Genomic DNA, 14849 nt, shown 5'->3' with positions numbered 1-14849 from the left:
TGATGCATGTGTGCTTTGCTTTGAAGGTTGATTGAAAGAAGTCCTTGGGATGAACTGGGATCATATATAACTTTAGGCTCCTGCTGGATCTTCTCAACTGTTAATTGTGGCAACCCAAATTTTATTAGAAAGTGAAGGGGGCTAATAAAAGGCATTAAATAAAGAAAAAGAAAAAGGTCCGTAATAATTGGTTTTTTCTTGTTCCTCCACAATGAAATAAAGAATTGAAATCTTATTTTTCAAATTTCAAGAAAAGGAAGTGATTTTATTATTGTTTACAATCTCCTTCCTACTCCTTTCTTCCCACCTATTCCCTCTCAAAGATATAAAAGATAATTTTACGTAATTTTGTATGATTAAAAAAAAAAGTCGTTTTTTGTTTTTGAAATAAGATGGAAATCTTCTTATCTGCAATTACAAAAGGAAAAGGGCAAAAAAAAAAAAGGATAGAGAAGTAAACTACGTCGTTTCCCTTTTCTCGAAAATGAAAACTAGACCTAATTCAGCGCCTGCAAACTAAACCTAATTCAGCGCCTATAAATAGCACTGAGCTATTAACTCCGCTCAGGTGACAACTTCACTCTGTCTAAGTAGTCTGTACAGCTGATGAAATCAGATGCTCCACTTCTCAATCACTTGGAAAATCTAGCAAGTTTTTGAAAGCTTCAATTTTTCTGTTAAAAGGTTCTTCAAGATTCGATTTTTCCAGCTTAATCGGTTAGTCATTTTTAAATGAGAGATTATAACTTAGTGCACCAATCAGCCCTTTGCAGTTTCAAGTCCTTGATTGCAAAGAAAATTCGAGATAAGGTATTTATGGTGCTAGATTTGCTTTTTCTTTGGAAGAGTTCTTCTGGGTTGATTTAATACTTTTTTAAGTTCAACTCCCCTGCAACCAAAGAAAAAAAATCTAGCTCTCAGTTTATTTGTATGAAGAAATTACTACATGTTTTTTATTTGTGCAAAGCAAAGGGATGAGATGTATCTATAGTCTGAATAGTTTTCAGATGTTGATTGTTAATCATCTTGTTTTGCCTTCAAAGTTCTCTGATTGCTTTGCCAAATTTGGGTTTAATCTTTTCTTTTTCTTCTTGTTATTATTATTATTACTTGGTTTTGATTCTGAAAATTGCAGTCGGACTGCACTAGTTTCTTCCAGGAAATATTTTTGGTTTCAGTCACTTGATTTTTTTTTCAACTTGATAGGTAGCTTGCATCAAGTACAAGGTTAACATTTAATAGAAGTGTATAGGCTTCTTGAATTATCTGATTATGATTCGACAATTAGCATGGCATTGAGAATCTATACTCCAAATAACGAGGTGTTGGATCTATGTGTTAATTTTCATCGGCTTTGAAGCAATAAATGATAAAAAAGAGAAAGGCCGTTTAATCACACCTGAATGCTAGTTTGCACAGATCTTGGTTTAGACGGTGGAATTTGTAATCTTACTTAATCTTGCAACTAGACTAGTATTGGAAATGTGACATGAAGCTTGCCTTGGTCGACAATAAATGATAGAAAAGAGGCTGTTTGATCACACCTGAATGCTACTTTGCAACATATCTTGCTTTAGACTGTGAAATTTGTAATCTTACTTAATCTTGCAACTAGACTGGTATTGGATTCCATTGCGTTCAACTTGATTTGCGTCCTCTGTGCTTGTTGCTCACATGGGCATGTATGGCTTCTTAGATGTGCATTATTTATATAAACAAGATTAATTGAGATGTGTCTTTCACCTTAGTCATGGCCATTCTCACAGAATTTGTGCTTGGTGATGCCAGATATATTGTAATGTCGTAGATAATCTTCTCTGTTTTGTGGGTTTGATGCAAATGTAGAGCAAAAAATGATGAAAACTCCTGGATCTAATGGGTAGATGTGGATTATGTTCTAGAATGGCTTTCAAAGTTCTCTTATTGCTCTAATTGGTTTTGCCATGTACATTGCACTGGCAGTTTTATGCTTCCGGCCAAATTTCTAGTGGCTTTGAATGAAAACCATCAATCATTTTTGCAAGTTATAGGTATAGATTCAATAGATCAAATTACTCATTGCTGCAACTTAGCAATTCTTTTAGACCACATCATCTATACTTGCTGGTAATTAATCAACCAAAATGTTCCACGAATCTTTGATTTCATCTTTAACTTTACCTGAAAGAATGCAGGGAGCGTGAAGCACCAAAATACATAGTCGTTTGTTACCCGTCATTCTGACTATACGAGCATGGTGCTAAATAAATGGTTTCTTCTCCTATTGCCAGTTGGTTTGTGGCACCTGGCAAAGGTTGATGGAGCTTCAGTCTTAGAAGAGCGACATTTTGCTGGGATTTGTCATTGAAGTTAGTTTTAGTTCGTTCTAGTTTCTATCCAGTTCAATGTGAAGCACCTTAAATTCTAATGGATGCTTGATCCATATTGTTAACTTTCTTTGGCTTGTAAACAATTAATCAATAAAGACATAATCTCCTCATCTCCATTCCCATTTTTCCGTCAAAACTGTATACGTTTGTCATGGATGATACCTAAAATGAGAACCTTTTCAGCAGCTCTCTGCCACTTCATGCGCGCAAGACAACCAGTTTTTCTGTTGGTAATCTCAAAATTTTCTTGTTTTGGAGAAGGATATGTTACCTGAATTCAAACTGGTACCTTTATAATGATTATTGCAAGAGAGGATAAAGTGTTAAAAAGAGTATTATTGAAACAATTGTCCAATATGCATCTGTGTAAAAGAAGGTTGAGACTTAGCAAAAGCACAAGAAGTCTGTTGTAGGAATTGAAATTTGTGAAATGCTGCTAGCAGTTCTTGAGGATCTGGAATGGCCATCATAGCATGGCGAATTAAAAATCAACAACTTATTAGTAGGCTCAATTTTGTATATCCGGAAATTTCTGCCGTAGAAGAAGATAATTCATCGATGAAAATAAAAGAATGGACTGTCTAATGGGTGCCCATAAGATGTATTTTAGGTAGGCATGTCAATGGGTGGTAGGGTCTGAGTTGGATCCCTTTGATTCAGATCCAGACCCATTTAATTTAGTTAGACCCAAATTCAGATCCAAACCCTTGTGGGTCTGAAAAATTAAGGGGCCGCTTGGTTCATGTTTAGGAATCGGAATTGTAATTGGAATCATTTACAAAAAATTAGTATGGGTTTTGGACAAAGGTATGATTACAAATGGGGGTGCTTGGTAAATATTGGTAAGGAATGGGTATCAAATTTAATAATCAATTTTTTACCTTTAATTTCTTTTTTCTTTTCATATCTTTCTTCTTTCTCGTTCAAATGCTTATCCCACGTACCCATCCACCATATATATATTCATATATAAATATTAATTTTCTGTTTAAAATATATTTATAAATATTTATATTTATATTTATATAAATATATAAATATATTTATTTATATATATTTATATAAATTTATAAATATATTTATTTCAATTTTGTTTTATAATATGTATATTAATATATATTAATTTGTATATTTCAATTATGTATATTATATATATAAATTATAGTAATATTAATATGTATATTTCAATTATGTATATTATATATATAAATTATAGTAATATTAATATGTATATTTCAATTATGTATATTATATATATTATATCAATTGAAATAAATAATATATATTTATATATAAATATTTTTGTTTAAAATATATTTATATATATTTATTAATTTATTTATATTTATATTTGTACATTTATTTATATTTATATTTATATAAATATATAAATATATTTATTTATATATTTATATAAATTTATAAATATATTTATTTCAATTTTGTTTTATAATATGTATATTAATATATATTAATATGTATATTTCAATTATGTATATTATATATATAAATTATAGTAATATTAATATGTATATTTCAATTATGTATATTATTATATTATATCAAATGAAATAAATAATATATATTTATATATAAATATTTTTGTTTAAAATATATTTATATATCTTTATAAATTTATTTATATATATTTTTATAAATATATAAATATATTTATTTCAATTTTGTTTTATAATATGTATATTTCAATTAATATTTATATTTTATTATATATATAAATTATATTAATATTAATATGTATATTAGATATATTATATCAATTGAAATAAATATATATATATATTCATATATAAGTATAAATATTTATAAATATATATTTCAATTTTTTATAATATGTATATTAATATATATATATATTTATATATATATTAAATATATATTAATATACATATTATAAAACAAAATTGAAATAAAAAATATTATATATATAAATAAAAAATATTAATATATAGAAACAGAGCCAATATATATTTTTAAAAAATCCCAAAAATAATTTTTTTTTTAAAGATTTTGGAATCAAATGTGGGATTCATCAAAACCCTCCAATCTACTTGGGTATGGAGAGTGACTGATTTTTCATGAATCATTCCAAGATTTCAAAACCTATACCCATTAGCCAAGCAACAATTTTGGGATTCAATCCAATTCTTGATTCCTATACCCTCCAACCAAGCACCCCCTAAGTCCATATCCAAATCTTTATGGATCTGGGTATCCATGGGTATTTTCTGAACATACTAAAGTAAAAATATATTTAAAATATATAGAGTTCATAAATAATATAAATACCATCCAATTTTTGTTTTCAAATAATAAAATTAACATTCAACAAGCTGAATGCAATATTGTGAATTCCAAGAAAGAATTATTATTGACTACTTTTATAAAATTTTAAAGATTCAACTGCATCCGCATCCAATATTTCATTTATATGTCTTTACTTTTTCTCCTTTTCTTAAAAAAGTTTGTATCAATTACAATGATAACTAGGACTAGTTTTTAGAAAAAGAAAACAACTATAACATATATAAATATTTAGTCTTATTAAAAAAATATAATTTTGTATCTCTTTTTCTTATTTAAACTTCAGTGTTGGTAGATGTCTCGCAATCCAACACTAAAATAGTGAATGAGATAAAAGTCATTTGACTAAGGACCGATGGCAAATAAATAATAGAATAAGAAAATTTATAAACAGTTATTCATTTTTTTTTATCAATCCAATCATCAATAATCACTAATGTTTCAACCATATTTTGAAGCAATTTGGCACGAGTCTCATCAATCACCCAACCATCAATACTAAATGCAGATTCTAATGCTATAAAATCTTACTGTATTCGATCCAATAGCCATAAATTATTATATTATTTTATAAATTTACTAATAAATATATTATTTAATTAAATAAATATGAGTTTGGGTTAGATCTGGTATGGATATGGATTTGGATATGAATTCTAGAAAATTAAATCGTATCTAGATCCACGACTCTCTCACAGGGTCTGGGTTTAAGTAGGGTCTGAATTTGAGAAATTAAATCCAAACCCTACTCAAATATATTGGGTCTGGGTTGGATCTGGATAAGACCCAACCCATTGACATGCCTAATTTTAGATGTCAGACTTTTAGAAATATAAAGTTAATTAGGGACATCGTGCAAATGCATTGGATTTAATTAGGAAAAAGTGTATAAATACAAGAGAAAGTAATAATTATTAATGTGTGTATACATAGTAAATTGGGTGGAATATAAACGTGTTAATTAGAAAAACCCATAAAGGAATGGGCGATGAACATTCACAATCCACGTTTAATAAGGCAGAAGGTTTTGTGCCGGTAACTCTAATTGTAGCTTTGTCTCACAGAATCTTTACCCAAAACGTGGAACGATGATCGTGTTTTCTTCAAAAGCTTTCTGATTACTGGAGATGTGTAATATTATGTAATTGTTGTAGACTTGTAGTGCATAAACTTAATATAATGGGCAAGACTATCAAATGAGGTGATTAGAGCAGAAGGAAAACCTCTCCTCTTCCAAGATGTGAAGTTAATGCTGACTGTTTACCAGTAGCATGTGGGACACGCAAATTCTGTCTCTGCTACACTTCTTGGTTGCCAATTCGGGAAAAATCTCGGATGGGAACCTCTCAAAGGACTGTTTTGATCGAGTGAATGAAGACGTCGATTGAATTCCTGATTTGAAGTCTTTTGACACTTTTTTAATCAGTCTTTTGAATTCCTAAGTTGATGCTCTGATGTGAAGTTAACATTCATAACCAAATCGAATTCTCTTATCTCTATATAAGTCACAGGAAATGCTTAATGTGATCACTCAAGCAGCAAACCGTAAAACTTGTACTGTGATTCTAATTGCCTAATTTAGCTGAAAACGATGGAAAAAGGCTTCATGGTTTCAATTGAATTTCGTGCTTGCTCTCTTGATCATGCCTACTACTAATGCTCTAATTCCTGATCTTATATATTTTGCATTGGCTTGTACTTTTTTTAATTATATTTAGGCTTGTACTTAATTATTTCCTAGATCCTATCAGCAAATTATAAAATGCCTGAAAATTGCATATCAAGAAGGTTTTTTCTGTTCGACACCTTTCAACAAAAACTTTATAGTAATTGTTTTGGCTGCGGGTTTCTTGATGGTACGTGCAGACTCGAAGGCGGAGGAAAAAATTTAAGTGTAAATCTGACAGAGATTGTCTTGGAAAACATATACACTGTCCAGAAAATATCAAATGTGTAAATGGATTTTGCCAAGGCGTGGGAACTAAAACTTCAAGCGGGTACAAAGGAAACTAAAAATTCATCGCCATGAGAAGACGACATTGTTGAGAAACTTTTATCTAGAAGATGCCTTATGATAATAATAGTCAGAAAGGAATTTTTGCCTTTTTTTTTTTTTTTTTTTTTTTTTTTTTTTTTTTTTTGGTTCTTGATGAATAGAAGTAAATATGTGCACAAGTAAGATTCAATGCAACCATTAGGTGTCAAGACATGGGAACCACTCTTTAGTAGCAAAAGTAACTCAGTGTCACTTTTATATTTATGTTAAGCGTTCTATTTATTTAAGTTATCACGTGCTCTTTAATTTTTTAATAATTCAAATTGATTTGATTTAACTCAAGTTTCTTTTACTTTCAGGTGATAATTAAGTGGGATTGTCATTGAAATTTTTCAGTATCTGCCGAGAATCCTAACTTAGAATTGCCTGCCAAGTTTAAAGCAGTCAATTAGTAAATCGAGCCATTGCGTCCATAAATCCACACTAATTACAAGTTGGAACCATCCTAGAGATATTCTTAGGCAGATATATGTACCTCTACATAATTTTACCACTTTCCTTTGTCAAGTACTCCAAGACGTTACTAGAGTCAATAATTCATTAACGAGTAATAAATAGCACACCGTCTCGTCTCCATGTATGTAAATATCAGGACATGTTTAGTGTCTTCACCACTCCAAGTGAAAGATATTAACTAGCTGTACCTGCTTCCACTATCGTACAAACTAAAAAGATGAAAATGATGAAAAAAAGGCTCTTGCTTTCAACTAATCTTCGTGGTTGCTCTCTTGATCATGGCTACTGGTATTGGTCCCATCCATGATCTTATACTCATTCGTAAATCCCATTTGTTAGTCATAAAAGCTAGAAAACTATGCTAGTATTTAGGGTTTTTCTCTAACACCTTTCAATGAACATTTGGCCGAACAAGGTGTATGTTTTTGGCAGGTTTCTTGATGGTTTCAGCAGAAAGAGAGGGAAACAAAGTTGAATGTTAGATCGTTGATCATAAAAAACACCATTAAACAATTAAGCATTCATAAAAAAAATAATAATAAGGCCGATGAATGCTATAATTTATTTTGTCCAAGAAGTAGTACGATTAGCTGCTCAGGTTATATTGTTTAAACCCGGTAGCTTTCAATCGATCGAGACAGCTTTTGGATGGATCAAATATACCCCCACGCAAACCAAAAAAGACAAAAGAAAAGAAAAGAAAGAGATTCTTCAGAACAAGTAATCAAGTTTTTAAGTCTTTTATTAAGATAAAGACAGAGAAAATGAATTTATCAAAAATTCTACAATGGGTGGATCTGCAGATGGCCATGTTTTCCCAATGCAAATCAATTAGCTAGATGATACACCGTAATAATTTTCAAAGAAAGTAAAATATGTTGTGCAAAACCAGTTCATATCATTGTACTTCAACCCATCAACTTATCAGGCTGTTCATCAATTTATAATCTCAAGCTAAATGCTCAATATATAACGTTTGTTCAAGATATTTCAGAGTGATGAACAGACTTTCTAAGAGTAGAAAATTTTGATCGAAAAGTACAGAGTACAGACAACAAAACCTAAATCAAAAGTGAAATGACAAAGTAAGAAAAATGACAAAAGTTACAAAATTTCCAAAGTTATCATTTTAATAATGTATGCAGCAAACTGAGGGTTCGTTAGATTTCTTGGTCCAACAGCGAATGGTGTCTTCCTGATGTCCGAGTTGGGTTATATGATGAGAAAACAGAGTTTCAACTGAGAAAAGTAAGCAAGTATTTCTTTTTGGAGAAGATGCATCAGGCGCAAACGACCTCCCTCCAGCACCTCTAGATTATCATTACACCTGCTAATGCGTGGTTTTTTTTTTTTTTTTTTAAGATTCCGTCAACTAATCATATATAAATACCCTAGACGAAGATTTGGTTACTTGGGCAAATATATGTAGTTTTCTCCTAACCAAACAACTCATCAATATTACATACGTACGTATTTACTTCCTGAGAAGCATAAGCAATACCCGAACGACTTGAAAAAAAAAAAAGTATAAGCAATATAGCCTACCACCTGTCTGTCGATGATTTAGATTTCTTGTATAAATTTGAAGTCAACGTAAAAGTTGAAGTTTTTGCGGGGACAAAGATTAGAATTTATAAAAGACATTTTTTGAAACTTTCAAGTTAATGAGGAAAATAATAGGGGTAAAGCAGATACCGTGCTAATTAACAGCCTGCAGTGAATGTAAATGAGCTGTGTATGCTTTATCAAAAGCCTAACCCTGGAGTTTGTGTGTGCTTTAGGAGGTTGATGTTACTAAAAGCCCAGATGGAGACATTGCAAGGAGAGGAGTCTATGTCTTTTTTTTTTTTTTTTTTTTTTTTTTTTTTAATTTTGGTGAAAATGTTAATATGCTCTTTCTTTTTATTAGGACCTCTAATTATCCTGCATGCCAGTTTGCTTATTCCAGTCCTGTGTATTTGTTGGTTTTTTGGGGCATGAACTAAGAAACAACACCTTAGTGTTGCAAAAAAAACTTATAAGAGACTTGTATTGAAGGTGGAAAATGAGCTTATGTTCTACATTCATTAACTCACTATTTATAGTGATTACATGAAACAAACTAGCAAAATATCCAACTAACAATTATCCTAAAAATCTCAACAAAATATAATCTCCTTCTACTAGCAAATCTTATCTAAAATATCTGTTAACAAACCAACATGATCTTTGGTTAACAAATATCCTTATTTTTCTAATAACTAAATTATTTTGATATTAAACATAATCTAGCAAAATATGTAGGAAAAGTTGCATATCCCAACACTCCTCCTTGTCACTTTTGCTGCAGATTTTCAATTGTCTTCTCAAATCTTTGAATCTTGTTTTGGACGAGACTGTTGTAAGAAATTCTGCAATTGATGATTAGCCTTGCAATGAACTTCTTCCTTTGGGTTTTTATGCAAGCTAAATATTAGTCTTGCAACGAACCACTTCTTTTGTCTTCTCATGCCAAACTCCACATAAAAGATGATTTTTTTTTAATATTTCCAAATAACCTTCTCATAGGTTTAAAATGGAACATCTTTTGACGATGTTTGAACTTATATAGAAAATATGAAATTTTGCATGATTCTTCATTTTGTCATCACCATCAAAATCTGTAGACCCAAAAACAGAAATGTTATAATCTTGATAAATATCAGGAATCAATCTGATATCTCCTGACTTATCAATGATCTCCTCTTGAATTTTTTCAGGATCTGAATTCTTGATTTCATCATCATGTTCCACTTTAGAATTGTCAAAATCTGACCAATTCATAGTGAAACTTCTCCTTTCTATTTTAATTGAGAATAATTTATTCTCAATCAAATCATCAGCCATTTTCTTTGTGAAAACGGCATCAAAAACTGATATGTGAATGCTGGCCTTGGATCTCTGTCTAACTGCAACTCTGTGGTCTCTAATTTGTGTATCCATCAGCTCTTCAAATGCTGATGAAACAAAATTCGTCTTCACCATATCCCGTAGATCATTGACTACCAAATAAGTCCAAAATTTTATGGCCCAAATTTGGTAAGTTTCACCACTAAAAGTTGAAATATTTGACAAAAAGTTCTTTCCTGTCATGGCTTTGAACTTATAAAGGATCCTCACCAATGCACTCACTCTAAAAAACAAAACTCAGACTCTTGAGATATAGGCTCTTGATACCACTTTGTTGGTTTTTTGGGGCATGAACTAAGAAACAACACCTTAGTGTTGCAAAAAAAGCTTATAAGAGACTTGTATTGAAGGTGGAAAATGAGCTTATGTTCTACATTCATTAACTCACTATTTATAGTGATTACATGAAACAAACTAGCAAAATATCCAACTAACAATTATCCTAAAAATCTCAACAAAATATAATCTCCTTCTACTAGCAAATCTTATCTAAAATATCTGTTAACAAACCAACATGATCTTTGGTTAACAAATATCCTTATTTTTCTAATAACTAAATTATTTTGATATTAAACATAATCTAGCAAAATATGTAGGAAAAGTTGCATATCCCAACAGTATTATAGTCATTGAAAGTTGGAAGTATATATCACATGGACTGTCCATTCCTTCACATTTCAATACGAGTAGGAACATCAGCTTTATTTTACTCTCAACTACAAAATGATTTTTATTCTGTCCATGAGAACATGGAAAGCCACTAAATTTCTGCAGCCAGCAGACGGAGTGATAACATGCACGTTGAACAGTTTGAAATACGAAAATGTGAACCTTGTAACAAGGCAGACAAATCAAAATGCCGTAAATCACAGTAAAAAAGAACTGTGCTAGAGGTGCACAACATCAAGGAAGCCTAGGAAATTTCGAGAAATCCGGTTTTTTGTGCTGCAAATATGACGACCTCCCCTCATTGCCTTCCTCAGTTCCATAAAACATGAGTGTTGCATCTCCTGCAAGTGCCTGAATGACAAATATGAAGCAGATAGTCAATGTCCAAAATGTATGAAGCACTGTTGTTAGAGTGTGTTATAGGATTTTAATGGAAATTTGGCTTTTGGTTGCAAGAATTGCCTGAGCTGTGAATACCTGAAGTCCAGCATGGCCATCATCAGCTGCATTGATGGCTGATTTGCATAACCGAATAGCAGTTGGACTGTTTCTTAGCATCTCTCTGCACCATTTGACTGTTTCTTGTTCCAACTTCTCCAGCTAGAAAATGTGATTCAAATAGTTCAGGGATATAGAAGCCAGAAATAGGATGGCCATCTGAGTATGAATGGAAATCTAAAGGATGAAAAAGTTGATGGGCTGAAAAGGAACTTACTGGGACGACCATGTTTACAAGCCCCATTTTCTCTGCTTCTGAAGCTGTGTAGAACTTTGACAGATACCACATTTCACGCGCTCGTTTTGGGCCAATCTAATGTATAGCGTACAATTTAAGTTAATTAGTGTATGTATTAGTTAGATGTTGCTAGCAAAATCATGCAAATCTTTGGCTAGATTTTCCCGCAAGCGATTTTTTAACTCGAAAACTTTGTAGGTTTCTACGGATAAAGAGATGCATTGAGCTTGAAAAATTTACCAAGCGAGACATTATGGAGGCTCCATAACCAGCGTCAAAGCTTCCAACCTGCAATTTGTATTCAAGAATTAAATGATCCCTACTAACTTGAAGGAGATAAAACCTGAAAGGAAGAACTTGCATAGACAAGAAGTAATGAGCTTCAACAGTTCAATGTACAGGTCACAAAGATGGAACATGAAAAGGCACCTTTGGACCCGTCTGACCAAAAACAGCATTATTGGCTGCAATTGTTAGATCACAGACCATATGCAGCACGTGTCCTCCCCCAACAGCATAACCAGCAACCTGTTTTTAGAAGAGAACCATAAATATTCAAGAAAAGAGCTATGAAACTATGAATTTTGCAGTGCTGTTGAAATTTGGAGAAATTGTTTTGCAAAGCTTACCATTGCAATCACTGGTTTTGGCAGACGTCTAATCTGGACCTGTATAAAAAAAAAAATTGTTGCAGTCAGGCAGAGAAATTACTGGTAAGTTGCATACTGCAGTCTAACAGGGCAGTGCCTTTCTCACAAGTTCTTTTCAGATTATGTCGTATAACTGGGATTACCTAGTCAATGCCAAATGGTCAAGTAACAAATTGAAAATGCAGAGCTATACCATCTTTTCAAATATTTACCTGTAAATCCAAAACATTGAGCCGACCAAAATTGTCATAATCTGCATAGCCATTTTTTCCTCTAAAGGATTGATCACCACCACTGCAAAATGCCTCAGTGCCCTACAACAGAATATGATCAAGGTAGCCCGTTTCGCATGTCAAATTAATAGGTAGGCCTGAATAAATATCTCTACCACGTTTTTATGAAAATCGCAGATAAATTCATGCAAAATATGTTGTTCATGAGAGTAGTATCACCTTCCCAGTGAAGATGATCACTCCTACAGAAATATCATCCCTAGCATCATTAAATGCCCGCATGAGTTCCTTGACCGTCTGAGGTCTGAAAGCATTTCTTCTCTCTGGTCGGTTGATTGTTATCTATGCAGAAAGACAAGAGAAAAGAAAGAATCAAAACAGATCCCCAAGTGTAGCTCCCTCAGAGAAATTAAACTGCAAATTATACTCCACAGTAACTGATGACGAGAAATATTTGCACTTGGCATGAAAGAAAATTTTATCTCATATCATCCATTCTCGAAAAACAATTCTTTGTGCCAATACGATAAATTTTGTTAGCAATTTCATATGGAGTTATCATTGTCTCAAAAGATTAATAACAGGGATGTTGAGCATATTTCTAGCTCCTTCGAGCATATGTGCAGCCAGGATATTTCTACCTGGCTGCAATACGTGAAAAATTAAGTGAAAGTTCCGCTACTAACCTTAGCAATACCCTCTCCAACAGCTTTTTCGTATATAATATCCGCAAACTCCTTGACAGATTCATCCAAGGACACAGTTTTCCAAACTGGTGGATGGCTAGGGACTTCACCGTGAGTCCTGCGGTAGCTGTCATCCAGTGGAGAACTGCAATTAGACGGAGCTATAGCACCAAACAAGGCAGGGTGGCTAGGACTAATTTGGTGACCAGGCATGAGATGGTTGGCTACAGAGGCCATTCTTCTGGTAACGATCATGTTCATGTTTTGGTCCATCTCTCAAGTTCCCACCCTGACAGCAGCCTTCAGATGCTGAACAAGTTTGGTAGATTCTGTTATGGTTTGAAATGGCGGCAATAGGTTCATAAATAGATGATTACTTTGAAGGAAACGGCATGAAATGAAGGCTTGAGCCGCCCCTCCATCCCTCTTCTTCAAGTTGACAATCAACCATCTATTAATTAAAGATTATTTTTTTATCTGAATCTTATTTTTCTGCATCCGATTTATTTAAGTTTAACTTATTTTATTCATAGTAACAGAACAACCTTAACTTATTAATAATTCCTGTTCATTTGCCCCTAGATTTCTGGTTACACGAGCAACTAGGTAACCTTTTGGTTTCTTGATATTTACTGCGTATATATGGATTCAAGATTAGTTTTATACAATCTATAAATTCGAGCTCGATTCCCATGATTGCTCGAAAACAAACTGCATTAATTGATCTGGATTTAAAGAACGAAATAGTTCGGGAAGTGTCGTTAAAGGAAATACGTGAAGGGCCATAATCAACTAAAATTCCTGAAGCTTAATAGGATGCAACATGCTGCTCTAAACGTTTCTCCATTTTTGACCTGGATCAGTCTGATCAGTCCAGTCAAGCCTACAGAAAGCTAGAAAAGCAAAATCCTTTACTTCTTGGTCCAAATTTGCAAATCATTGTCCAACCCTCCCAAAATAGGGAAAGAAAAAACAATTTTAACGATTAACTTTCATCAAAAAATTTTTTTTTTTTGGGGTAATAAGCAGCATATGAATATGAATGGTTGTTTGCTTTAGAAGCAAACATAGAATTTGACCATGCATGGATCTTCAAGCAACAAAAAGTGAAATAAGAGTTTGAATGCCCACTTACAATTAAGTTTCCATGGCGTCTTAATCAGCTGCGGTTTTAGTTAATTATCATCATGTTAGAGGATGAGGATACATGTATGACTCAAGGAGGTTTGGGAGCATGAAAAATGCCAAAAATACATGTATAACTTTTCTTTAATATATTTTACATCAAGAAATCAGCCATCCTTGTTCTGATTTTGGGCAAGAGGAACCAATCATCCTGTTGAGTGACATTGATCATGCCTAGAAAGAACCACAGTCGAAAGAATTGAGAACAAATATAAGCCTAATAACATCCGCAATGCAACATTAGAAAAGACAAACCAAAAACACACACAAACACCCCTTAAAAGTCTCCATTCAATCTTGTTGACTAATTAGATGATTACATTTTTTTTTGGGAAATTAATAGATGATTAATAAAAATTGCGTACAGGAGGCCAGGTGTAGATTGGACAAACTGTGAATGTACTTTGCGTAATCAAACTGATGGATTTAATTAATAACGTTGAATAGATTCGACAACTTTGCCCAATCAAAATGATGGTTTCAAGACTTCTTTATTTCCCCATAATATAGAGATTAGTCAAAAGTCAGCTAATACTACTATGAGTTTAATCTACCAACT

General features: G+C 32.4%; 1 protein-coding gene, 1 long non-coding RNA gene and 1 other non-coding gene across 4 annotated transcripts; 2 read left to right on the top strand and 1 right to left on the bottom strand.

Moving 5' to 3' along the window:
- The first annotated feature begins 438 nt into the window (after positions 1-438).
- LOC113715526 (uncharacterized) lies at positions 439-2479 on the top strand. Of its 2 annotated transcripts, none has more exons than XR_003453997.2 (2): positions 439-810; positions 2175-2479. It is a non-coding gene; the product is annotated as an uncharacterized lncRNA (long non-coding RNA). The 2 variants fall into 2 exon arrangements; XR_011823222.1 differs by having other exon boundaries at positions 2168-2479.
- Positions 966-1056, top strand: LOC113717454 (small nucleolar RNA R160). The gene has a single exon (XR_003454383.1). It is a non-coding gene; the product is annotated as a small nucleolar RNA R160 (small nucleolar RNA).
- An 8259-nt stretch (positions 2480-10738) lies between the features above and the next one.
- Positions 10739-13492, bottom strand: LOC113715423 (1,4-dihydroxy-2-naphthoyl-CoA synthase, peroxisomal-like). Its single transcript, XM_072070301.1, has 9 exons — positions 13106-13492; positions 12639-12761; positions 12399-12500; positions 12166-12204; positions 11966-12064; positions 11777-11824; positions 11516-11611; positions 11278-11400; positions 10739-11151 (listed from the first exon to the last, which is right to left on the bottom strand). Exons 1-9 carry the CDS (start codon positions 13376-13378, stop codon positions 11035-11037), a joined length of 1020 nt encoding a protein of 339 aa, XP_071926402.1. The 5' UTR covers positions 13379-13492; the 3' UTR covers positions 10739-11034.
- Between the last annotated feature and the right edge of the window lie 1357 nt (positions 13493-14849).

Source organism: Coffea arabica, chromosome 11c, assembly GCF_036785885.1.
Source record: "Coffea arabica cultivar ET-39 chromosome 11c, Coffea Arabica ET-39 HiFi, whole genome shotgun sequence".
In the NCBI taxonomy this organism is placed as follows: Eukaryota; Viridiplantae; Streptophyta; class Magnoliopsida; order Gentianales; family Rubiaceae; genus Coffea; species Coffea arabica.
The sequence above is the reverse complement of the archived record's forward strand: the minus strand, read 5'-3'. Positions and strand labels throughout refer to the sequence as shown.